The 26,477-nt window shown below is 40.9% G+C and overlaps 2 protein-coding genes across 2 annotated transcripts; both read right to left on the bottom strand.

Moving 5' to 3' along the window:
- Positions 1 to 864: 864 nt before the first annotated feature.
- Positions 865 to 9,813, bottom strand: LOC137003542 (alpha-2-macroglobulin-like protein 1). The gene is made up of 34 exons (XM_067363741.1): positions 9,731 to 9,813; positions 9,339 to 9,522; positions 9,118 to 9,274; positions 8,940 to 8,992; positions 8,812 to 8,832; positions 8,514 to 8,679; positions 8,358 to 8,442; positions 8,175 to 8,289; positions 7,962 to 8,082; positions 7,764 to 7,873; positions 7,523 to 7,690; positions 7,234 to 7,452; positions 6,937 to 7,149; positions 6,711 to 6,860; positions 6,361 to 6,486; positions 6,179 to 6,272; positions 5,784 to 5,943; positions 5,463 to 5,688; positions 5,258 to 5,381; positions 4,741 to 4,862; positions 4,590 to 4,641; positions 4,416 to 4,499; positions 4,139 to 4,315; positions 2,973 to 3,048; positions 2,729 to 2,885; positions 2,569 to 2,643; positions 2,326 to 2,488; positions 2,064 to 2,248; positions 1,774 to 1,995; positions 1,583 to 1,704; positions 1,393 to 1,474; positions 1,221 to 1,304; positions 1,030 to 1,135; positions 865 to 944 (listed from the first exon to the last, which is right to left on the bottom strand). The coding sequence occupies exons 1-34, from the start codon at positions 9,811 to 9,813 to the stop codon at positions 865 to 867; spliced, it is 4,362 nt and encodes a 1,453-aa protein (XP_067219842.1).
- A 2,800-nt stretch (positions 9,814 to 12,613) lies between these two features.
- Positions 12,614 to 22,300, bottom strand: LOC137008709 (alpha-2-macroglobulin-like). The gene is made up of 35 exons (XM_067370410.1): positions 22,148 to 22,300; positions 21,374 to 21,557; positions 21,154 to 21,310; positions 21,004 to 21,056; positions 20,889 to 20,909; positions 20,625 to 20,790; positions 20,469 to 20,553; positions 20,294 to 20,402; positions 20,093 to 20,213; positions 19,899 to 20,008; positions 19,659 to 19,823; positions 19,350 to 19,577; positions 19,055 to 19,267; positions 18,833 to 18,982; positions 17,775 to 17,872; positions 17,669 to 17,699; positions 17,493 to 17,577; positions 17,174 to 17,312; positions 16,853 to 17,078; positions 15,690 to 15,813; positions 15,495 to 15,616; positions 15,348 to 15,399; positions 15,169 to 15,252; positions 14,905 to 15,081; positions 14,697 to 14,772; positions 14,461 to 14,617; positions 14,304 to 14,378; positions 14,057 to 14,219; positions 13,794 to 13,978; positions 13,500 to 13,721; positions 13,304 to 13,425; positions 13,104 to 13,185; positions 12,938 to 13,021; positions 12,757 to 12,862; positions 12,614 to 12,677 (listed from the first exon to the last, which is right to left on the bottom strand). Exons 1-35 carry the CDS (start codon positions 22,225 to 22,227, stop codon positions 12,637 to 12,639), a joined length of 4,293 nt encoding a protein of 1,430 aa, XP_067226511.1. The 5' UTR covers positions 22,228 to 22,300; the 3' UTR covers positions 12,614 to 12,636.
- Positions 22,301 to 26,477: the final 4,177 nt, after the last annotated feature.

Here is a 26,477-nt window from a genome sequence, read left to right as displayed (position 1 = left end):
ATGCACACTTCAGAATCTTGCAGGGAGTACATCCAGGTACTTTTCGCCTAGTTTTTCGAATTCAAACATCCCGTTTTGCCGTTTTTAATTTTCCTGTATAGTAGGGAAGTATTCAATTTCAAATGCACCTTTGGAAAATGGCAGTTCAGCTATAACCCTAATCAAACACACCTGAACCAGATAATTCGTGTTCAGGGTCACTTAAAGTGTTGAAGCCAGAAATTGAAGTCTTCAAAACTATTTGCCATGTACACCAGAAAAGACTGGACAAATTAAAACTTGAGGACCAAAAAGAAAAATTTGACCCCCTTCCCAACTCCAAAGGTTTAAGATACTTAAACTGCTGTGATTTTTAGAATGTAGATGTAATGCAGCAGACATATTTTAGCTGAAATTGCATTTTACAGCAATTATTGCTCAATGTTCAATATAACATTGTATTAGACTGAAGAGATTTCAGATATTGTTTGAGTCACATTCAAAAATGCTTCGTGTACATTTAAAAAATTAAATAAGGAAACAAGGTTAGGAAAGCCTTTTTGAATTCATTCCTCAAATACCTACAATACCATTTGTAACCTTCCATTATTTACAGATTACTTTAAGGCTTTTTTTTAATTAAAAAGGAACAAACACAATTGACATCTATGAAAATTGTAGCAATATGGGAGCATTTCAAATAACCCAAATACTGAAAGTGAAGTCAAAGTTAATAGCCAATGACCAACTGATCTGCATTTCAGCCATGTTGTAAGGAACGGAAGTCAAACTCATGAACACTGTAAAAGTTTATTCTAAGCTGGAAGTCTCAAACTTTAGTCCACAAACAGGCAACACAATCACTGATTGTTTAAAGCACAAGTTTTATTTGATTCGCGTTTTGTAGCCAGTACTACAGCACAACCATGGACAGGGGGAGGTGTATGTCGTCTCAAACTGATCACCTGAAAGAGGACAAGAAAATTAACTTCAGCATACAGGCAATTCTACAGGAAATTCAGCCAGACACATGAGTCTGTGATGGTATACTTGTCTGATAGTAGTCATAAACGTTGATGACCGCTGGCTTGAGATTTTTCACTGCAAGAACCTGATTCAGTCGTAGAGTGTAAGTTACGGGAAATCGTTTGAGAACCTGCAGAACAGGAGAAATGAACAGCAGCACATACACAGCACTCAAGATGGCAGCTAGTGAATATACCCAGTGTACAAAGTCTCACCTCTTTCAGATAAACTAGAACACGATCATCTTCAGCATCGACCCGCTCCACTAGCGGGGCAAACGATTGGGGTGGAGATCCAAGCTGATGAACATGCACAATGACATGCATGATTACATCTGAACGAGCTTCAAGAATCTTGGGATTTTACAAGACATCCTAACATACAAACCAGTGACGTATCTGCCGTGAAGCCAGACAGAAGTTTAATGGCCACGATAACCATGTTAGTACTTTCTTTTGGACCAATGTAACTGAATGAAGGGGAATAAAGAGGTTTAGTCAATAGGGACAAGAAAGCAACTTCCAGAGCAGTAGAGCCATAAATGTGAGCTGATTTTAAGAGTCAAATCTGTTCTTACTTCACTGTGAAGTTCAACATGAGATTGGCTCCAAGCGGTCGGCAGTCTCCCTTCACCTTTGCTTCGACACTCAGTGCTCTGACAACTTTAATAGGTGTCGGGATGTTGTAGAAACATGCAATCTATGATTGCAAAGTAAAACAGAATTAGGATGTGCAACAAACAGAAATGGAAGGGGTGAAGATACAGACCTGCACAGATACACAATAGGACCCTGATGCTTTAACACTATATTTGCCAGTAATGTTCTTTAGTGGCTTCTCCTGATACAGCAGCCTGTTGTCCCGATTCACAGTGAAGCTATAAGACTCTCCTCCTGCCACCGAGGACTGTACAGTAACAGTGCTGGAGCCGTCCACGCTGAACGCTTTAGCAGCATACACAGACAGAGCATGAAGAGCCACCACAGTGTCCTAAAAACAAGTACCAGATCAAAAACCCCACTCAAATGATTGAGCTCATGTTTGGCCATTAGAGGTACCTGGGTGGAGGAGAAGCCTCCATAGGGATTCTGCTGGGTCACGAGCCAGTTGACAATGCGGTTAGCATAGCCCAGAGTAGCCGTCGTGAGAGGCTGTTCAGTGAGAACCGCTAACAGCACATAAGAGCTGATCTCCACTGCCAGAGTATCACCAGATGTCGTCTGAGACCAGTGGAGCTTTGTGCCTAAAGATGAGAAGGTGGGGAGAAAGTTGATGACAAAGAACCTGATGAAGCAACATCAAGAGGCTGGTAAAGTTCACCTTCAGAAATGGTATTATTGTTTAAGGAGGTTAGAAGCTGTGATCGAGTGCTGGTCTCTCCAGCAAGACTGAAGGTGTAGGCCAGCAGAGCTATAACGTAAGTGTTTCTCAAGTTCCCAACGACAGGCCTCACGCATGACAGAGCATTGGTGATGACAGGATCCTAAAAATCAAAGCAAGCATCAAGTTACAGTCAGAACAAGGTCATCTGCAAGGAGTCCATACAACTACTGGAGTTTTTACCGTGGAGGGGACATCTAGTTCAAGCAGTGATGCAATGATGTAGGCAGTCATGGTCACATTATCATCAACTCCACCCTAAAAACACCAGTATATAAGCATTTAGAACAGTCTCAGCCTTCTAATACATTGTTATGGACCATTTGAACAAACATTCGACCACCTTCATTTCATAATGGTACAAAGTTCCCTGCTGCATGAAACAGCCATCTGAACCCTGCTTGCTGATCAACCAATCCTTTGCACTCTGCAGGACGTTCGGATCAATGAAGATAAATTGCCTCGCTAGACCAAAAGTCCTCAGGACAAAGGCAGTCAACCTGGCCATGGAGAAGTGGTCACAAACTGAACTTACAAACCGCTGGTGCCACCACAGACTACACACCCAACAGAACTGTCACACTCACCATGTATTTGATTCATCATAACCAAATGTGCTATATGAACCATCATTGTGCTTGTAGTTCAGCTGTCCTTGGTATCCTGTTGAGGTCAAAAAAACCCACAAGCAATTAGACATGCTCCAATAGTAAGAACTGAACGTCCTTAGAACTTAGTATCCAGAGTTTAAAAATAAATTTGATTAATTTCTAAAGCACATTTCAAAACAAAGTGCTGTACATTCTCCTTATAGTGGACTTAAGTGGTCTCTCCAAATGGCTGAAGGTCAAAATTACAGTTTCATTGCAGCTTCAAACGATACCAGACGAGGAATAAGGGTCTTATCTAGTGAAACGTATTTGCAGTGTATATGCTTTATAAAACAAGTGATCGCCTTGCACGTGCTTCTGCTTTCCGTATTAGGGAAGCCTTAGGACATACAGCCTAAGATGCGTTTATGAAGCATATACATTTATAGAAATTGACAGATGGTTTCTCTAGATAAGACCCTTATTCCTCATCTGGTATCGTTTAAAACACTTTGAAGCTGCAGTGAAACTAATTTTGGCCTTCAATCGCTTGGGCTCCATTGAAGTCCACTATAAAGGAGAATAATGCTGGAATGTTTATCCAAAACCGTCATTTCTTTTCGACCAGGAAAGAAAGACATGAACATCTTGGATGACATGGGGGTGAGTAAATAAGGAACAATTTTAAAAGGGAACTAATCCTTTAAGACAAAGAATACATACAAGTTTTTAAACTGCATTTAAAAATGTAGAAACCGAAGTGGAAGATCTAATATTGAAAGTCAGACTGTTCCAGAGTCGAGAAGCAGCCACAGAGAAAGCCTGGTCACCATTAGTTTTATAACGTGAGTGAGGAAAAAGAAATTGATTGGCTGAGCGCAAGGATCTTGAGGGACAAGATCACATATATACTGAGCAGTAAGTCCATGCAAAGCTTTTAAAAAAAAAAAAAAAAAAAAAAAATAGCAAAATCTTAAAATCAATCCAGGACATAACTGGTAGCCAGTGGAGAGAGGCAAGCACAGGAGTAATGTGTTGATGGATTTTAGTGCCAGTCAGTAGCCTGGTCATTTGTCAGGCGAATTAGGCAAACCCAGGTATAGAGTATTACAGTAGTCCAACTCTGAAGTAAAAAGCATGAATAAATTGATCGTCATCCACACCTCTCTGAAGGTAGCCCATGGCTCTCTCTCGGATGGCTGCAGTGAGCTGTGCAGTTACTTCCAGGTACTGCAGAATGTAAATATTGGGAGCAAGAACACCTATATTCTGTTCTCCACAACCATACGGCATCCGTAATAACCCATCCAGATTCTTCAGTGCACGACCTATTAGGTCTCCTATGAGGGGAAGAGAAACAAGCGGTCAAGCCAAAAACCTTCACCAGAATAACTTGGGCTTCTGATGCATGTCAGTGTTTGCTTCAATGAATCCCTTTACCAAGGACAGAAACAGAGCATTTGGCTGATCCCTGGATCATGTTTGTTGGAAATGTCAGAGTCACGTCTTCAGAAAGAACGTTTCCTGCAGACCAAACAGAACAGCATTGAGCATTAGGCTAATGTTTGGCTGTACAGAGAGAATGTGTTTGGGAATTATTGATTGCAGACAAACCCTTTGGACACAATAACCAGCTCTGGGTGTTTGTCCTCTCAACTCCTTCAGGCTATATTTAAAAAAAAAAAAAAAAAAAAAACAACCACACGTCACATCAGTAAAAAGCACAATGCACTACATTATCCAGAAATATGGTGAACACACAGACCAGGACAAGTAGACTTTGAGTGACTACATCAATGCGTCCCCTTGTCGGCACAGTCACAGCCTCATTGCCACACAGAGTCTGGGATTGTTCAGCTGAAGCATTGACCGTCACATTGACAGCTCCTGCAATGACAGAGGTAGCGAGTTAGAATACACGATAAGACACATTTTAGTTGTGATCGTGATCATTGCTTCTCTAAGCATAAACAATATTTAACCACTGGTTATTCATCATGAAAGCCAGTTGCCAGGCATCAAGAGTATTTAAAAAAAAAAAAAAAAAAAAAAAGGTCACCCAACATGAGTTCTTTATTAAATAAATGTAATAACTAAATATAAAGTCAGGAAACAACATTGTCAAATAAATCATGCATATGAACGGACATTCTCTCTGTAGTAATTCAGATGAAAATTCCCTCAACATGACAACCGTGATTCAGTTTAACCATTATTATGCAGCCCTATAGGGAGTAACACCTCAAACATTTCAAATTAGAGACAGATGGCCAAAAACTGACCGAGAACAGAAGCTGTGAAACCCCATTTAAAGGTTTTTCTCCCATTGGCACAGAGACAGGATGAATATGGATCATTCAACGGTTTTAGAGTAAAGGCCGATGACCGAGCTGGAGTTACTCGAATCTGCCGAACAACAACAGTGCACATTAAGCAAAGACAGGGATCTTCTGTATATACTGTAGATCCATTATAAATAAAACGTACCATGATGCATTTGGACAGATAGCTGAAGACCGTGGCCTTCAGCTCAAAAGACTCCCCACGGACGATGGAGTACGGCAGGGAGAGCTCTAGGAAGAAGGGCTGGAAGACCGTCAGCTGAGCAGGAGGAGCGAGACCAAAACCTTTGGAGGACAGACAGAACGCCTCCATCTCCCATGTGGTGATGGTGTCAGGAACCTTGAGGGGAACTTTTGTGGACCCAGAGTCTCTGAGGAACATACCAGAAAAGTACAAGTTAGGTAAAAGGGGATAGGAGAGAATTGTGGCTTTTCAACTGCTGAAATGAAGACATGCTTCACTAACCCCACTTCAGCAAGTTGCCAGATCCACATTTCTGGAAAGTAAGTCCTGACGGTCACATCATAGGTGCCACTGCGATCACTACTTTCTGCTACTGGAGCAGGTTCCAGAGCAGGTTCCAGAGCAGGGGGCATTGCAAATGGCTGTACTCCCCCATAGTACACTGAAGCAAAAAAGACATCAAGACTAGAATTTCTTGCTTTTTGCATGCACTTTAGTTCTGAAGCTACAAAGGATCAACAATCCCTCATTGCATTTATATTTGCATACTTAAACCCTCCACCACAACACTAAACAACTTGGAGAATCAGGAAAATCCTTAAGTTCACCAAGTCATGCAGAAGTCATTTTTATAGGAAAGAGAAAAAACAAACCAAAGTCCAACTGTGTAGACCTACCACTGGGGAAGCGTCGAAAATATATCAGGTCTTTGTATTTCAGGCAGAGAGGTTCGCGTACATTCAGATTTGTTGCAAGCTTCATCCCCACACTCTGCCAGAGCAACAAGACAAAACAGATGAAATTGAAATCAAGGAGCCTGTAGTATTCAGTGACTACATGGTCATGAAATGTTTTCTACCATGAAACTTGTATAGGCATGATCTGTAGGAACAGCTCGACGGAGTCGAAACCTCAGGCACTCCTGTTCATCCTCAACGCCGTATGGATAACCTGATTGCAATTGCAGGGGTTGCATGTCGAACACCTGGGTCCATGAAATACTGTATGTGTCACACATTTCTGAAAAAAAAAAAATTAAATGCACTACCATTTTGTCTGTTACTGTCACACATTCATACAATTATGGTTTTAAAATGTAACAGCCACATAAGAGATTTGCCCATTATATCCACCAGCAGGAGACTCAAATCCTTAAGTTATACCTGGATGTCAAATCAAGTGCAACAATAAAACTGAACAAACTGGTACCATTTCAGCTCTCAGACGTGCTCCTGGCTCCATGATCTGGATGCTCTTATCTACAGCACTGAGGCCACACAGAGATCCTGCTTGAGCAGAGACCGTCAGAACATTTCCCTCACCAGGAACAGCTGTAGCGGGAGAGAACTTCAGAGACACCTGGAACAAGGAAGAAACATGCTGTAGGACATGTCACCATTCCCCACTTGAAACCAAAAGATAGTGCACATCATACCTGGTTTTGGAAACACTTTTCAGTGTCAAAAGATGCAGTACCAACAACTACACTCTCACTGGGCAGAACGCAGTAGACCAGAATCTGCACCGCTGGAGCCATATCAACACCAACAGACAGCTGGAACGACACCGAGCCGCTCATGACTTTATTAGAAGCCCTTGCTGTGACCGTCTGAAATCCATGGAGGACGATCACTCCTCTGGACAAGACCTGACAGAAGACAGAAAAACCAGTGCATGAAATGTGCCACACAGATCAGAAGTGTCAAAACAGAATGTTTTGATGTCTACTCACCACATAGATGATGTCAGCATTGTAGTTGCCAGTTTCTCCAACAAAAGAATACTTGACCATCACTGGAAGCGCAGCACCACATTTCAACGGCTGCTCAAGCTTCACTATAGTCAGTTCACTGAATGATGGGCTGTCAGAAGCAGATCGGAGATGAACCACCCTCATATCGACACTGAAGTATGGCGATTTGTAATCGTAATCCACTAGAGTTGCACTTGCCTGTTGAAACAAAGAATGGAATAGAATTTTTGCAAGAAAAGTCACCATTTAAAATAAGAACAAAACATACCTTCAGATTCAGATCAGCTTTAAATTTAGCAGTGTTGAGGGAGAATGTGACTAGTCCATTCTGGTTTGTGGTCAGATTCAGCAGCTCTTCATTAGGCCACCTGTTAACATCCAGGAGATATAACGCTTTGTTCGCAATTGGAGTCCCATTGAAAGAAGATGCCAAGATCTGTTGGGAAAGAAAAAGGTGAGGAAAGGGTACCATTGTGAAGGCTTCTGCAGCGAGATAAAGTTTTACTTGCCTTTCCATTAATCACTGAGCCAGGATCAAAAAACTCCGGGAGCTCCACAAATGTGACCTTGCCAACTTCAAATGTAATGTACACAGTTGTGAATTTTGACATCATTACATCTGGCAAGAAAAAGAAACGCCACAAACATGAAGACACCAAATAAACTCACAGACATGAGTCACTGGTTCAAATCAGCCAATAGCTCACCTGTTCCCTCCTCAGTGAGGTTAAGGTTAACAAGAAACAGATCTTGCATGGAATTCTCAAATTTGGTGTTGAAAAACACTGATGTACTGAAAGTAAGGGAGGCACAGCCCGTGGCATTCATCTGGTAGCAGAACAAAGACTCAAATTTAATTCAAGCATGCGTTTAAAAAAAAAAAAAAAAAAAAAAAAAACCTTCTGTATGACAAGTCACACCTTTACAGTTTTATTCAGGCACTGGCGGGTCACGCCTGGAATGTCAGCATATTCAAAAGGCTCACGGCACACTTCCACAAATGCTTGACCAGGTACAGGTTGGCCATAAGTGTATCTGGGAAACATCACAAGGAACAAGATCAGGAACAGACCAACCCCAAGACAAGAAAATAAGCCACTCACTTGGCACAAGCCTCAACTTTCAGTCCCACATCTGCAACACTGTATGTCTCTGGTGTGTTTACGGTCACATCAAACTTGGGTAAAACTAAACCAGAAACAAAATGCTTAATTACCTCAGAGCTGCAGTTGTACTTTTGCACTTTAACAATGACTTACCATATTTTTTCACCTCAAAAACCTGGTAGATCTCTTGGTCACCAATAAAAGCCTTTAGTGTGTACGTCCCTATCTGAGCCTCTGGGTTTAACTCATGAGAAAGCTGCAAAATCCACCTCGTTGAAGAAACGTTGGTCCACTGACCAATCCGGTTATTATTATTGTCCTATTAAAAAAAAAAAAAAAAAAAAAAAAAAAAAAAAACACCACACACACACAGACTCAAACAGCAAACCTAAAAACATACAGAAATGAAGCATCAGCACCAATCAAAGACTTGCACCAGAGAAATTCTCACCTCCACCACCACCAGACTGTACTGCAAGACAAAAACAGTAAAATTAGACATTTAAAGTTACATTCATGCTGATGAAGAGACAGCAAGAAAAAAAAAAAAGCTGAATATAATGACAGATGAGATCTTACCATTTTATCAAGGGGCACAAGTGTGGCATTCATGGTCACAACTCTAAAATTTACTGCAAAAGGGAAAACACAGATAAACTCACATCCATTACATAATGTACTTGAACGTGTAGAAAGTCCATTACACTACAAGTTCTTATCATTTTTAATTTTCATCCAAGGCTCAATCACAGCTCACCAGTTTGTCCTGGATTGTAGATGGGTTTGTCTGTTTGGATGAAGGTCAAAGGTAGGTAACGTCTAAACATGACTTTCCTCTCTTCTGTCATTTTGAAGTTACTTCCTTGAACTACCACCTTCAACTTCTGCACTGATTCTCCATCTACTCGAGGTGCCTGTAGATAAACATGTTGTTACAAAAACAGATGAAAATGCTGCATGTGCCAGACAATGACAGACCTGGAAAGTAAAGCAGCGGTGAAATTCTGTTGAAGATCTCTGCTGCACAAGTTGAGTAGTCCTGTTTTGATCATCAAGCAGAGAAACAGTCATTGCAAGACTCTCATTGGGTTTTAAAAGACTTGCACACAATTTGGCATTAGAGCCGGACTCAATCACTGCAGGGAACGTCACCAAGAAGGATCTGTGGAAACATCAGACAGATGTTTAGTGTCAGAAATCATAAGTCCGAACTACTGTATTCATGCAAGTTTATGATCACAAAAGTAGTTGCTATAATACTAGAGACTAAGAACACAATAGTCATTTTGCTAAGAAATGCATAAACTTTGAGGAATCAGATTAAAACTACAGGAGGACATGTTCATTCACATCAAAGCCCATTTTCTTACGGTCCTGATCTCTGTCCCCCAACAGCAAAGATGAAAAGGACTAAAATGAGCACTTTCCCAACACAAATCTCCTTCACAGCCATAAAGAAGGATCATCCAAAACCAGGACCAAATCAGGTAACTCTCAAAAACCCTGCAGAACTTTACTAAGCTCTGTTTACTGCTTGACTGCTTCTTTCAATCAGTTGCACTGATTGCAGCACTATTGCTCTTAATTGTCTGGTGGAATTCATCAAGCTTGTTAATTCCAATGATCAACCTCCAACCTGGAATTAATTTAGTCAGTTAATTACTCCATCTCGTAGAGCTTTTAAAACATAACACATTATTTTAAATACTGCTAATGATTCGTAATACATTGTAAAAGAATCATCGCAAGTCTTTTATTTCAATCTTAACCAGCCCTCAAGATGTTTCCATTGCTTGGATTTGAAGATAAAGCATGTTTCTGATCATTAAGAGCATTTAATGTTTCCTCATGACAGCGGAAACAACTTAAAATGCTCCATTTTTGGCCACACAGATAAGTGCAAGACATCATTATAAACTATAAATGTTTTTTTTTTTTTTTTTTTTTGTGTACTCACATCTCTCTGCTTTGGTAAAATAAAGATAACAGGAGTCTGTCTCAGGAGAAACTTTCTGAAACTCAGCGAATAATCACACAAACATGAAACACACATCTAAAGAAAGCTTGAAATGTGTACTTTTAAATACAATAATTCACATTTAAAACATTCTCCTGCAGTGTATGTGTATGAAACTAAAATGCGGTGGAGCATGAATGACACTTGATTTCGTTTATTTTATTTTTTACGCCATGTTAGCATCAAGGCTATTTACATGGCAAACAGAAAGGTCAATATAATCCATAAAATTTACATTATATAAAACATTTCAGCTTAAAGCAGAACTCAGTAAGATTTGTGAAGCTCCCCCTACAGGTTCCTTCAGTGAATCACACTGTCGTAAATATTCCAAGCGCAGCTCTGGACTGCAACGACTACAACACTCACCAGTGCAGTAGTTTTGCAAATACAGAACAAGAAATCTCAATGAAGGTGGGTAATTTTAGAAATTGTCTTGTAAAGTCATAATATATACACTGTTTTTGAATTACCATAAAGCATTTTGTCACTCTCGCGTGAACATGAAGCGAGATTGTGTCAGGTCGATGCAGCTCAACTTGCAAGTGCTGTTTTCTGGCGTAGACGTGCCAGAGGGGGTTAATGCTCGCCTCAAACACACCACTACAAGTCAATTAACCATCGGAAGGACTTAGAAAATAATTTATGAAGGTAAAAAAAAGTTACTTAGTTCTGCTTTTACATCAGATTCATAAGAAAATCTAAAATACATCTGGGTGATACATTTTAAATTATTCCATGCAAGCAGCACCATAAAAAAGCATATTCTTTTGAATTGTAATTAACAAAGGAACTTGACATGAGACATAAAGTAGGAACTTCGCCTATTAATAAAAACCCACGGGTAAGTCTTGAGTGCCCCAGTCTGTACCTGGTGAAGACAACTTGATCGTGTCTTGATTTGAAGTTATAGAAGGTATTTCTTTTTATACCGGGGTTTATTTTATACAGTTTATTTTTATTTTAATCCCATTTCAATGTACTTAACTCTTGTCATTTAACTATGCCAAGATATTCAATTTTTAATTCTAGGGCACCTTTACGTGAAATGTGAAAATGAAAAAATGTCATCTGTGGCATTACATTATGTCTGATAGTAGTTACAGACGTTGATGACCGCCGGCTTGAGATTTTTCACTGCAAGAACCTGTTTCAGCTGCAGAGTGTAAGTCATGGGGACCTGAGAGACAAAGGATGAACAGCAGCACATACACACATCGTCACCCACTCCACCCTTTAATAAAGGAAAAAACACTGGTTTAGAACAATGGTCTCACACCAAGCCTATAGGTTGGTGTATTTTAAGAAATGTAATGAACACTGATTGCTGATCAACCAATCCTTTGCACTCTGCAGGATGTGGATCAATCAAGATATTTTACCTTTCATGTAATAGCACAGTGACCATTTAGAGCTGCAGCAGGGCTCAACACAAGGACTTTTCTACTGACATGGTTGAGCTAGTGGTTCAAATTTTACATACCAGTGAAACATCTTAAGTACAGAATTAACAAAATAATCAAATGTAAAATATGCATAGCCTCCACTGTATAAATTAAATATAGCTTAATCCTTAAAGTTACTCAAGAGCAGGTGACTTTTAGTCTTGTTAGATGAATAGGAGAAGGTTTATTAGGCTGCTGTCACTTTGAGTGCCAGGTATCCAACATCCTGTTAAATGTTGGTTTTCATATACATAACACTTGAGTAGTGGAGTCATTCAATTAGGAAATTGCCCCTTTCAGTTTGTTATAGAGCAATATCTAATGTAGCCAGTTCTATAACTCAATGCCTACATAAAGTGCATGTTACCATGGAGAGAAAAGTAGAGATTTGTAAATCGAGAAGCAGTTATTAAATGTCACCTGCAGAGTGCATATGAGTAACAATATTTCCCATTAAAACAATTTTAACCTTCCATTTACACAGATTACTCCATTACTGTAAAATGTTTAGACTTAGAATTTTAGTTACTGGTCCAAAACAAATGAAAAGCAGCTTTTTGAAGAAATCCACTACAGTTGCAAGAGCATTTAGTCAGTCGAGTTTTAGCTTCAAAAAGTGAAAGCTCAACCAGTTAACAACAGCCACTGCCTGAGTGAACTACATCTCAGTCATGTTATAAGGACCTGAAAGCACATGGGCAATAGAAACATGAAACCTACAACTTCCTGACTCAATTACAAGGGAGGCAACAAAAAGACTGATTATATAAAATCCATTTTATTCGAGTCATGCATCCTGTAGCCAGTACTCAAATCAGGGACAGGACGATATGTATGTTGTCTCAAATGCGTCACCTGAAAGAGGAACAGGAAGTGAGCTGGATCATGTTCAGTGAACTTAACAGAGCAAAACATGATTAAGATGCAAGCATACTTGTCTGATAGTAGTCATAAACATTGATGACCGCTGGCTTGAGATTTTTCACTGCAAGAACCTGATTCAGCTGCAAAGTGTAAGTCATGGGGACACCTTTGGGAACCTGAGAGACAGAAAAGATGACCAACGGCACAAGATTACGGCCGCTAGTGAATATACCCAGTGCACAAAGTCTCACCCCTTTCAGATACACTAGGACACGATCATCTCCGGCATCAACCCGCTCCACTAGTGGGGCGAATGTTTGGGGTGAAGATCCAAGCTGAGAGAAAGAAGAATTTACATAATTAAGTCCCAAGATGCTCGAAGCTCCTTCAGACTTTCCTAATCTTAAACATACGAACCAGTGACGTATCTGCCGTGAAGCCAGATAGGAGCTTAATGTCCACAATAACCATGTTAGTGCTTGCTTTTGCACCATTGTAACTGAATGAGGGTGATGAGGGAATAAAGAGGTATAGTCAACAGGAGCAAGAACAGCTTCCTTTTGTAGGAGTCAGAAACATGGTCTGGTTTCAGGACACAAAGCCAAAGCTATTCTTACTTCACCGTGAAGCTCAACACAAGATTGGCTCCCAGCGGTTGGCAGTCTGCCTTCACCTTTGCTTCGACACTCAGCGTCCTGGTGACTTTAACGGGTGTCGGGATGTTGTAGAAACATGCAACCTACAGTAGTTCAGAGCATACACAATGAGAATTAGGAAGTGCACAGAGACAAACAGAATGGTGAATACACAAACCTGCACAGACACACAAGTGGAGCCGGTGACTTTAACATTATATTTGCCAGGAACATTCTTCAGCGGCCTCTCCTGATACAGCAGCCTGTTGTCCCGATTCACGGTGAAGCTATAAGACTCTCCTCCTGCCACAGAGGACTGTACAGTAACAGTGCTGGAGCCGTCCACGCTGAACACTTTAGCAGCATACACAGACAGAGCATGAAGAGCCACCACAGTGTCCTAAAAACAAGCACCAGATCAAAAACTCCAATCATATAAATGATTGACCTCATGTTTGGCCATTAGAGGTACCTGGGTGGAGGAGAAGCCTCCATAGGGATTCTGCTGGGTCACGAGCCAGTTGACAATGCGGTTAGCATAGCCCAGAGTAGCCGTCGTGAGAGGCTGTTCAGTGAGAACCGCTAACAGCACATAAGAGCTGATCTCCACCGCCAGAGTATCACCAGATGAAGTCTGAGACCAATGGAGCTTTGTGCCTAAAGATGAGAAGGTGGGGAGAAAGTTGATGACAAAGAACCTGATGAACCAACATCAAGAGGCTAGTAAGATTTCACCTTCAGAAATGGCATTGTTGTTTAAGGCAGTTAGAAGCTGTGATCGAGTGCTGGTCTCTCCAGCAAGACCGAAGGCATAGGCCAGCAGAGCAGTGGCGTAAGTGTTTCCCAGGTTCCCAACGACAGGCCTCAAGCATGACAGAGCATTGGTGATGACAGGATCCTAAAGAGAACAAACCAAATTATGACAGCCTGAACAGAAAGGTCATCCACAGGCTGCTCAAACATCAACTGGAGACGCTTTTACCGTGACAGGGATGCCTAGTTCAAGCAGTGATACAACAACATAGGCGGTCATGGTCACGCTGTCCCCAACACCACCCTAAAAACACCAGCAAACTTGATTTACAGGAACTCCGCACCAAGCCTATTGGTTAGAGGGTATTTTAAGACGTGTAATGCACCTTCATGTCATTGTGGTGCAGAGTTCCCTGCTGAATGAAGCAACCATCTGAACCCTGCTTGCTGATCAACCAATCCTTTGCACTCTGCAGGACATGTGGATCGATGAAGATAAATTGCCTGGCTAGAGCAAAAGTCCTCAGGACAAAGGCGGTCAACCTGGCCATGGAGTTGACAAACTGAAACTTACAAACTGTTGTCGTCATGACAGATTACACAAGAGAACTGTCAAACTCACCATGTATTTGATTCATCATAACCAAATGTGCTGAATGAACCATCTTCGTGCCTGTAGTTTAGTTGTCTTTGGTATCCTGTTCAGGTCAAAAGCCACATGTAAATTGGTCAGGAAGGGAGTGTCTGAGGCACTCCAATAGGAAGAGCAGAACTAAGCCTCCTTGGAAGTTAGTCTTTTACATATTTAAAGGGGATTTGGTTATTCATACCACTCTGAAGGTAGCCTATGGCGGTCTCTCGGATGGCTGCAGTGAGTTGCCCCGTGGCTTCCAGGTACAGCAAGATGTAAATATTGGGAGCAAGAACAATCATATTCTGTTCTCCACAGCCATACGGCATCTGTAATAACTTATCCAGATTCTTCAGCGCACGACCCATTATGTCCCCTATGAGAGGTCAATCATAAAACCCACATCAGAAACACGTTATTCTGCCAAACATCACATGTCAGTATTCTCAGTGAAGTGTTTTACCAAGGACTGAAACTGAGCATCTGGCTGATCCCTGAACCACATTTGTTGGAAGAGTCAAATTCACATCTTCAGAAAGAACGTTTCCTGCAGATTGAACAGAATGGATCAGCATTGAGCACTAGACTAATGTTTGGCTGTACAGGGAGAATGTGTTTGGGAATCATTGATTGCAAACAAACCCTTTGGACACAATAACCAACTCTGGGTGTTTGTCCTCTCAACTCCTTCAGCCTAATAAAAAAAAAAAAAAAAACACCTCAAAACACCACATCAGTAAAGCAGCATGATCTCCATGATCAAACTCCAGAAGGCTGGTTAACACTCACCAGTACAAGTAGACTTCGAGTGACTACATCAACGCGTCCTCTTGTCGGCACAGTCACGGCTTCAGTGCCACATCGAGTCTGGGACGGTTCAGCTGAAGCATTGACAGTCACATTGACAGCTCCTGCAGAGACAGACAGGAATTAACACCTAATACACCAAATACACTTCAAATTTAGAGACAGTCCAAAACTGACCAAGAACAGAAGCTGTGAGAACCCATTTAAAGGTCTTTCTCCCATTAGCACAGAGACAAGATGAATACGGCTCATTAGATGCTACAAGAGTGAAGGCCGTGGATGAAGCTGGAGTTACTTTAACCTGCCAATGAAACAGTACATGGAGCAAAGACACTTCTCTATACAGATCCATTATGTAAAGTAGGGATGCACAAAATAGACATATTGACTGAAATTGGTCACTTAAGTTTTCGTTATTGATCAGATTTAAAAAAAAAAAAACTGGACGATACATTAAAGCTGATATAGGATACATGAAACAAGAAAAGGATTGTGAATTTGGTGTTCAAGTTTGTGCATTGTTGCAGAAAACGCACCCACGGAGTTACACCTTCATGACTGCACAATCAAGTTTGCTTGTGCATTGAGCCATTTGTGCCATTCTAAGATGTAATATTGTTTAGTTAGTGTGTATCAGATTAATCTGTACAGGATACGTTTGGTTGAGTTAATTAACGATGCAGCAAAATGCTTCATTGTACAGGTGATCTTTAGTGTGGAGCTTAAACAGCAATTCACATTAATAACCATGAGTGGCATACAATAAAAATTCATTCTCCAGGTTTGCCGAGGTGTTGTAGCGGGTCATTGTGGGGAGCGCTTCCAGAACATGAGCACATTGATCAGAAGTCAAATTTGCTTGTACACTTGCACCACTTTATAGTGATATAGTTGTAATATTAAGTTTGTAGTATAAATGGCCAATTAATCTCATAGGACACGTTTTGAGTTAAATCCGCTAGAAAAGCTCTTTAGTTTCCCAGTGCCCATTCAGCTTGCTCGCTCAAACAGCAACACAAACACATTAAGAGCTATGATTGGGACTGTTGTATGCATGGCATTATAATTGAATAATTCGTTACTTATATAGCACTTTTCTGGGTACTCAAAATGCATTACATATGGAAGGGGGAAATCTCAACCACCAATGTGCAGCATCCACCTGGATGCAACGGCAGCCATATTGCACCAGATCACCCACCACACAGCAGCTTATTGGTGAAGAGACAGTGATGAACCCAATCAGTATATGGGGATGTTTAGGAGGTCATTATTTTGGGATTGGCCAAAATTCATATTGCTGAATCCCTAATATAAATTGAAAATAAACCATGACAGACCATGATGCACTTGGACAGATAGCTGAAGACCGTGGCCTTCAGCTCAAAGGACTCTCCACGGATGATGGAGTACGGCAGGGAGAGCTCTAGGAAGAAAGGCTGGAAGACCGTCAGCTGAGCAGAAGGAGCCAGACCAAGACCTTTAGAGGACAGACAGAATGCCTCCGTCTCCCATGTGGTGATTGTGTCAGGAACTATGAGGGAAACTTGTGTGGATCCAGTAGCTCTGAAGGACAGGAGAGAGGAATAAGTGGAACAGAAGAACTAAAAACCAGAGGGTGAGGGTTGGGCTTTTGATGCAACAAGAGATTCTTCACTAACCCCACTTGAACAAGCTGCCAGATCCAGGTTTCTGGGAAGTAAGATCTGACAGTTACTTTAACAGAGCGCTTGTCTCCATCACTTCTGGCTTCTGGAGGAGCAGGAGCCACCAAGTCAACCGCATCAATCATTTCCAAGGCTAAAAAAGGAAGAACTACAGTTAGTTCACTAAAATAGAAGTCATTGCTTTCTGCATGCACTTCAGTTCTGAAGCTACAAAAGGATCTTAACGGTCCCTCTTTGCACTACATAATTTGCTGACCCACAAATAAAAAAAAAAAAAAAAAAAAAAAAGGGAAATGAATATGCATAAACCAACCTTCGGGGAATCTGGGGAAGCTGGGATACAGCCAGCACGGAGGGGGTCGTACAGCAAGATTTGTTGCAACCTTCAGTCCCAGACTCTGTCATGGTAACAAGTCAAAACACAAGTCCAAGTTAAAGTCAGCGACTGCATGTTCCTCAGTGACTACATGGTCAAGAATGGCTTTCTACCTTGAAGGTTGTGTAAGCTTTATTTGTAGGATCAATGTAGTCAGGATTTGGAAGGACAGTGTAGTCAGGATTTGGAAGGACAGTGTAGTCAGGATTTGGACGACGAAGGGCTCGACGGGGTCGAAAAGTACCTAGACACTCCAGTTCATCATCAACACTGTATGGGTAACCTGATAGAGAGCGCACTGGGAGCAAGTCAAACACCTGGGACCATAGAAGGGAAAAAAAAAAAAAGGGGAAAAAACCCTGGAAACTGGAAACTTGAACTAAATGCATTAATTGTTGGCATGTTAGTCACAGAGTTTAAAATGTTAAGTGTCAATGTACACAAACTGCTATGGTCATAACAGCCACACATCATAATAGCATAAGTTTGTCTGAATGATCCATCAGTATTACTCAAATTCTAAAGCTGAACCTGAAGGTCAGTCAAGTCCAGTAAGAATTTAAAGACCTCCTGTGGTGAAAATAAAGTTTTATAAAGTTGTTCATGTCTATCTGGGGTTTTAACATGCTTTAGACAAACCATGTGCAAATTCAGTCAACACCATTGCAGAGTATAAAACTGCAGTAAGCCATGGACGGTCTCAAACCTGTGGTTTGAAAATCGCTGGCGTTTCTGATGTCACAGACTACCTTGTAACCAATCACTGCCGGCAGGCTTTAGCATCTCATTAACTGACTGTGCAAGGGAGTCTTAAAGGTTATCCACCATATTTTTCTACAGATATGAAAAATGTGTATGATGCACATTACAAATGTTATGAACTAAATGCCTTTCTCCACAACATTGAGTTCTATGATGCCTTTCTAAGGGTACCAGTTGTTAGAAGGCAGCCGTCTGACTCATGAATGTGAACGTGGTTTAACATTAGCCGTTTAATAGTCAAAAGGTTAAATCACAAGTTACAGTTATTTGTCCGACACTGTTAAGTGATGCCATTGTGCAGCGTTTACCTCAGTAATTTGCCCGAGTGGATCTCGTCTGAGCTTGTGTGAGTGAGTGGAGGCAGGGCTAATTAGCATATTCATATATATTAAATGAGGCAAGGGTGTCGCGTTACATTCAAGCCATTTTAAAGGATTAAGAACTTTAATCAAATGACAATTTTTTTTTTTGTGAAAAGAGTACAGGGGGACTTTAAATCAACTGCAAATTTATACCATTTTAGGACTCAGACGTCTTCCTGGCTCCAATATCCAGACACTCTGATCTACAGCACTGAGGCCACACAGAGATCCTGCTTGAGCAGAGACCGTCAAAACGTTTCTCTCAGCTGGAACAGCTGTAGCGGGAGAGAACTGCAGAGACACCTGGAACAAGGACAAACACATGCTGTAGGAGACGTCATTACCCATTTGAAGCCAAAAGAGTGCAGGTCATACCTTGTTTTGGAAACATGCTTCAGTGTCAAAAGATGCACTAACAACAACTACATTCTCACTGGGCAGAACACAGTAGACCAGAATCTGCACTGCTGGAGCCATGTCAACACCAACAGACAGCTGGAACGACACGGAGCCGCTTGTGACTTTATTAGAAGCCCTTGCTGTGACTGTCTGAAATGCATGGAGGACGATCACTCCTCTGGACAAGACCTGACAGAAGACAAGACAAACAGGTGCATAAAACGGTGTTGGACAAACAGACTAGCAGTCAACAAAACTGTTGTTCACTCACCATATAGACAATGTCAGCACTGTAGTCACCAGACTCTCCAACAAAAGAATATTTCACAGTCACTGGAAAAGTAGCACCACATTTGAGTGGCTGCTCAAGCGTCACTATAGTCAGTTCACTAAGTGATGGGTTGTTGGAAGAATCAGGTTGGAGAAGCTGAACAACCCTCGTATCTGTAGTGAAGTATGGCGATTTGTAACTATAAACAATCCCTGGAGTCACACTAGCCTGGGAAACAGTGAATGCAGTGGGTTTATGCAAGAGTGACTGAAAGAAGTCTACATTTCACAAATATAAAGAGAATCGTACCACCAGATTCAGATCAGCTTTAGGAAGTTTAGCAGTGTTGAGAGAGAATGTGGCCAGTCCCTTCTGGTTTGTGGTCAGATTTAACAGCAGTTTGTTGCTGTTACCGTCGAGGAGATACACAGCTTTGTTTGCAATTGGAGTCCCATCGAAACGAGACACGGTTATCTGTTGGGAAAGATCACGGTTAGGAAAGGGAACCAATGAGAAGGCTTCTGAGACAAGGGATGAACTTTTACTTGCCTTTGCATCAATCATTAACCCAGGTTCAAAATAATTTGGGAGGTCCAAAAATGTGACCTTGCCAACTTCAAATGAAATGGACACGGTTGCAGATTTTGACATAACTACATCTGGGGTAAAACAAAAATGCACCAAAACAACAAGTCAACATCCTCCATACACGGGCTATTGGTTCAGATTAGCCAAAAGCTCACCTGTTCCCTCCTCAGTGACATTCACAGTAACAACAAACAAATCTTGAAGACTATTCTCAAATTTGGTGTTGAAAAACACTGACGTATCGACGGTAAAGGAGGCACATCCAGTGGCATTCATCTGGTAGCAGAACACAGAGGGTCACATTTAAGTCAAGCACAAGCAGAAAAACCCTCCACTGTAAGGCAGGAGTTACACACCTGTCCGGTTTTACTCAGGCACAGACGGGTCACGCCTGGAACATATGGAAAAGGATCACGGCACACTTCCACCAATGCTTGACCAGGTACAGGTTGGCCATACGTGTATCTGGGAAATAATCACAAGATCAAGAATAGACTACACACAAGACAAGAAAATAAAAACCTCACTTACTTGGCACAAGCCTCAACTTTCAGTCCCACATCTGCAACACTGTAGGTCTCTGACGCGTTTACAGTCACGTCAAACTTGGGTAAAACTAAACCAGAAACAATCATTCAGATTAAGACCTCTGATATGTTGTACTGTTGCACAGCGTTCTCAACTTACCATATTTTTTCACCTCAAAAACCTGGGAGATCTCTCGGTCACCAATAAAAGCCTTTAGTGTGTACATCCCTATCTGAGCCTCTGAGTTCAACTGGTGCGAAAGCTGCAATATCCACCCAGTTGAAGAAACATTGGTCCACTGACCAATCCGGTTATTTTTATTGTCCTGTTAAAACAATTAACAGCTCAGAGAAATACTGCAAACAAAAAGCAAAAAAGTACAAAAAGCTGTCAGCTCCATTAAAAGACTTCCACAATTCTCACCTCCACCACGACCAGATTGTACTGCAAGACACAAAGACAGGACTTAGGCATTTAAAAGTCATTGATGGAAAAAAGCCGGCATTAAATTTACAGTTTGCTCATGGCCAGATCTTACCATCTGATCAAGAGGCACAAATTTGGCATCCATGGTGACAACTCTGAAATTCACTGCAAAGACACCAACAAACATTTATTGCATAGTGCACTCGTCTAAGAACTCGTCATGTAACTGACTTTCTACACCAAAGATTCATTCACAGCTCACCCGTTTGCCCTGGATTGTAGATGGGTTTGTCTGTTTGGATGAAGGTCAAAGGTAGGTAAGACTTGAACATGACTTTCCTCTCTTCGGTTGCACTGAAGACCTTCCCTTGAACTTCTACCTTCAGATTTTGCACAGATTCTCCATCTACTCGAGGAGCCTGCAGAGAAGTTCAGTTAACAAACAAACCAGAAGAAAAAGCCACATGCATCTAATGACAGACCTTGAAACTAAAGCAACGATGAAGCGGCGTCGAGGAGCTCTGCTGCACAAGTTTAGTTATCCCGTTTTTGTCATCAAGCAGAGAAACAGTCATTGTGAGACTCTCTTGGGGTTTCAGAAGAGTTGCACACAATTTGGCATCAGATCCAGACTCAATCACTGCAGGGAATGTCACCATGAATAACCTGTGTGAACAGTTTAGGTTCAGAGACCAAAAGGAATCAGGTCAGAACATGTAGATGTTGGTTGAACATTCACAAAGTGGCTTCCACAGGGTTGCCAGGTCTGCATATCAAAACTAGCCTAAAGTTCAATCAAAAATAGCCCAAAGTGATCATCTCCATCAGGGGGTGGGTTGGGGTTGGTAGGGTGGTATTTTGGAGCACCAAATTTGTAAGTAGTTGGGTTTGGTTATCTGGATGGGACAAACATGTAGGAAAAAAAAATAATAATAATGCACAGAGAAGCTACAGACTTGGCAACACTGGGCTGCCATGGTCAAAAAGAAAGAACACAAGAACGTTTTGTTCAGAATACATACACAACGAGGAACAAGAAACTCCAACTCCCTTCAACAATGACTTGCATTAAAGATTATATATATATATATATAAAAAAAAAATCCTTTATCCTTTGAACACTATATGGCGACAAAGTACAATGTGACTAATGCACTTTAACATTCAACTAAATTTGAGTCATTTTGCCATCTTTAAGACTAAGTCAGCATAAACATTAGGCCCCTTCTGTTCACTTCAAAACTCATGGTACTTACGGCCTTTTCTGTCCTTCAACAGCAAAGAGGAAAAGGGCTAAAATGAGCCCTTTCCAAAAACAAATCTCTCTCACAGCCATGAAGAGTAATCATCCAAGACTAGACAGAAATCAAGGGTCTCTTTCAAAAACCCAACAGTACTTTAAAATTCACACTGTTCAAATGCTCTACAGCTTAACTTTGAATCATCTGCCAGTGTTATTTAAATGCTCTTAATAAATCAGAACAGGTTGATTTCACACTCACAGGCAATCAAGCACTCGTTAGGGCGGAGCCCTGGTGATTAATCAGAGAGTTGGTTGCCAACTCTCATGCATTTGGGATGAAACACATTCATCCATCAGCATCTCACACCAAATACGAGACAGCCCAACGGATGGGGAACGTCCGTCCTTGTATTACGCTGTCCTGCAGAGTTTAGCCAAAGAATATACACAAACAAGAAGCAACAGTCATTAGAACGTTTCACTGCAACACCGACACCCAGCAGCAGCCCTGCGTTTCTGCCATTTTGGGGTGAAAGCGAGTCGTCAGTCCACTAGTTTCTATGGCAACATCAGCTGCTTTGATAAAACAAAACATACATTAAAGCTGAAATCCAACCTGAATGATGACAACACAGAATAAAATACTATCACTAGTGATCATCAAATCCTTTAAACAGTTTATTTTACACACTTTGTGTTTAAGTCTTCCACTTTTTTTCACAAAACCTTTGCTCTCAAGATACCCAGTCCGTTTGGGTTAAAATTCTTTAAAAAGCTTATAAACACTGGATTATTACCAACATATGAAATTAAATTAAGGACATGCATCAGAAAAATTGGGAATGTTGGACAATAAATATATGAATAATAATAATAATAATAATAATAAGCAAAAGTGTCCAAAAGTGTGAATTATGTGATAACAGACACAGCCATGCATCATGTATTATAAGATCATTATGTTTGTAGTGTGTTCCATTAAAACGTAGCTACAATATATATATTTCAATTCAGACCTAGATATTATTATTATTACTCCACTAGGTCTGAAATATATTATTCGCTGCAAACATGATGATCTTAAATGTAATTATTAATTTACTATTAATAAAGGTGTAAAGTTGCATAAAATGGAAATACTCAATAAAAAGTAGGCTAACTACGTTACTCAGATGGATGAATGGTTGGATTCCACAACTGGTAAAATAAAACATATATAAGACAATACAACATTTACTGTAGGAGCCATACAATTTACTGGTGACATAATTTAAAAAAACTGTTCTATTGTGCTTCTTATTTGGCAGTGAAATTCGCCGATTTTGGGTAAGATGTACTGGAACGCCATCTAGTGGCTGTTAGCCAAAAAGTATCAAAGTGTCGCCTTGGGTACTAACCTCTTTGGTTTAGCCAAAGCCACTGGAAGGCAGACCTGCAACCTTTAGCCAACATGCTAACATGATTTGTAGGCATGAAAGAAAGGAGACCAGAGGCCATTTTTAATGTATGTCAAAGGAGAAGAGGCTTCACTACACTGAATAAACCGCTTTTGTGAGGAAACAGCTCATTTAATGAATAAACTGCATGTCAAACAAACTATACGTTTGTTGGGAACAATGTGTAGTTTTTACTATAATAAAAAGGTTATTTTATAAGAGGAGGCAGAGAAGGGAATGTCAAAACAGTAAGGACTCATTTACGGCTTTACATTATATTTTACCGTGTTGAGTGATATTGTATATTGTTTAAAGTAAAAAATTTCAGTGTTTTCTTTCTTTGGCAGGTTTTACCAGTTATGATAAGACTTGAACTGTAATGTCTTTTAAAACTACATGAATACATATGATGCTGATATTTTGCAATTTAATATTATTGTGTTGTTTAAAGAAAATAAAATCGCTACCAGGTTATTAGACTTGTAATGATTTATGACTGTTGTTTGCCTAATGATGATGATATAATGCTTTGTACTGAATGAAAATTTAAGTTTTGGGGTGATCTTAAATTTAGTTTTATGTGCCCTGCAGTGACTAATTTGCAGTTAATAAAGCTATTTGCATTTTTTTTTTTTCACACAGTAAGACACAATCCACAAAGAGTGCAGTCCTACTGTACGTTTATGATATAACACACGTGTCAATCACGTTTACACACTGCTTCCAAAACGTTCATCTGTCATAAAAAAAATCTGGATCAGGTTCGATTTTCTGCATTTTTCACAAAAAGACCAAAGAGACCCTCTCATCTCCCCAAGACAACAGGCTTGTTTGAGATGCATTGGCGCTGCGCAGACCGATTGGCATATTACATTGAGTACCACGAGAGCGTTTGGAGAGCATACGAGTCGCTTATGCTTTTGAATCGCTCTGTACTTTGATGTCATGCGCAAATCGGTCTGTGCAGCGTCAATGCATCTTGTACAAGCGGTGGCTGCATCCAAAACAGCCTACTTCTCTACTATATAGGCGAGCAAATAAGTATGTCCCAATCCTTAGTATTCATAAAAGAGTAGATGAGAATTACTGGGGTGATATTTCAAATTTTCTCTACAAAATTTTTGCAGTTGTTGCCATTTCCAGATGTTGTGTTTTAACGAACTTGAGTTTTTTTTGGTTAACATCGTATTCGGTTAGTCTAATCTAAAGGCCTTTAAATTGTGAAGATCTTGAGTTTTCGCTGAATGGCGTATCTGTGGCGGCCTGACAAAATTCAATGTTTCGCCATGAAAAAGGAAGTTGTTTTAACTCAGGCATACAGTACAATGTCCGATCTGCCCCAAACTTCACATGTTTTATTAGAGTCCTTTGGCCTCAAGTAATTTTAACTTTTATTCTAAAAGTGTGCATATGCATAAAACCCAGATTGTCCGTACGCACAGAAGTTTTATGGCAGAACCAGTGCAAAAATTCCCTCTAAAAAACCCAGTCAGCTGAAGATTGTGCGTACATGAATCTCAACCCCGTCTCCTCCCCAAAATCACCATATATGCAGGTTACAAAGCCTAGTTTTACTATACATTATGTCATCTGCATGTAATTTCCATGCATATTCCCATCCACGTGACACCATGTTTAGGTAAAAGACATTAGGAAAATATGACTATGAATGCCATCACTTTACTTGATACTTGAATCTTGTGAATCTTGGCTGTTCAAGATGGCGCCGATGTTCGTGGCATGTCTGGCGTCCCTGCTCTTTTTTGTGATCTCTGTGTTTCTATCTGTGTCGAACTGCTGCTCACCTCTGGTTTATGATCGCCAGTTACTTCTGGATATTCGTGACACTTTTATGGCCACTTACAACTCAGAGTTAGGAAGCTCTGTGGCTGGATCGCAATCGTGCTTTCCAAACCTTGTCTTGGATATTCCAGACTATCTGTGCAGATGGCCTTATGATGTCTCCCGCAAAAAGCGTCGCAGGAGACGCAGGAAGCGCGGAGGGGCTGCTGTTAAACTGAAAATGGAGTTTAGCGCGAGCCGCCATTCCATCTCTGTGATGAGAAATCCTGGCAGTGGCCGTTATGCCGACTGGCGCTGGCTGGATCCACCTGCTCGCTGGCTTCGGCCCATCGTCCCGGATTCACCTTCTACTCTCACGGATTCTTCTTCAACGATTTCCCTCCTATTCGTGTTTGCCGCGGTGGAGCTACTCTTCAAAATCTTCGCTCTTTGAATAAAGCATCTACTCCCGTTATCTCTGCATCGCCCTCTAGGATGGCTCTGATTAACGCTCGGTCTCTGGTGAATAAGACGTTTATTCTAAACGACTTTTTTACTACCAACGCCTTGGACTTCATGAGTATTACAGAAACTTGGACGAAGGTTGGTGATCTGAGTCCTTTCTCTGAATTAGTGCCGCCTGGCTGCACATTTTTTAACTCTCCCCGCTCTTCGGGTCGCGGGGGTGGTGGTTTGAGGTGTTGCTACTGCATCTGGAATGAGATGTTCCTGTTCTATTAGCGCTGGTATATCGGCCTCCTCACTTAGTAAAAGATTTTATTAATGAATTTACTGCATTTGTGGGTGACTGTGTAACCAAGTATAACTATATTCTTCTGCTGGGTGATTTTAATATCCATGTGTGTTGTCTGTCTAAACCTCTTACTATGGAGTTTTTTAATCTCATTGATTCATTTAACATGGTTCAGTGGGTGAAAGATCCTACGCATATTCATGGACATACTTTGGACTTGGTTCTTTCCCATGGCTTTTCCACCACAAATGTTCAGGTTTTTGACACTTTGATCTCTGATCATATGCCTGTTTTATTTACTATGCCTCTTCCACAGTCAAGTTCAATCACTGCGCATACTGTACAATGGTCTCGTTTCTTTTCCTCCCATT

This window comes from Chanodichthys erythropterus, chromosome 3, assembly GCF_024489055.1.
Source record: "Chanodichthys erythropterus isolate Z2021 chromosome 3, ASM2448905v1, whole genome shotgun sequence".
In the NCBI taxonomy this organism is placed as follows: Eukaryota; Metazoa; Chordata; class Actinopteri; order Cypriniformes; family Xenocyprididae; genus Chanodichthys; species Chanodichthys erythropterus.
Note: the sequence above shows the minus strand (reverse complement) of the source record. Positions and strands in the feature narration are given on the sequence as shown.

Bases quoted from the DNA above. Each gene is read 5' to 3' on its own strand.
- LOC137008709 (XM_067370410.1), bottom strand. From the start codon at position 22,227: ATGGCTGTGAGAGAGATTTGTTTTTGGAAAGGGCTCATTTTAGCCCTT. The intron at 14,618-14,696 runs GTGAGTTTGACA...CTCCATGGCCAG, and splicing joins TATGATGAATCAAATACATG to GTTGACCGCCTTTGTCCTGA. The intron at 13,979-14,056 runs GTGAAATCTTAC...TCTCATCTTTAG, and splicing joins CAACAATGCCATTTCTGAAG to GCACAAAGCTCCATTGGTCT.
- LOC137003542 (XM_067363741.1), bottom strand. From the start codon at position 9,813: ATGGCTGTGAAGGAGATTTGTGTTGGGAAAGTGCTCATTTTAGTCCTT. The intron at 8,290-8,357 runs GTGAGTGGCTTA...GATGTTTCCCAG, and splicing joins AAAGTTGAGGCTTGTGCCAA to ATACACTTATGGCCAACCTG. The intron at 5,689-5,783 runs GTTAGTGAAGCA...TATGTTCCTCAG, and splicing joins TGGCAACTTGCTGAAGTGGG to AGACTCTGGGTCCACAAAAG.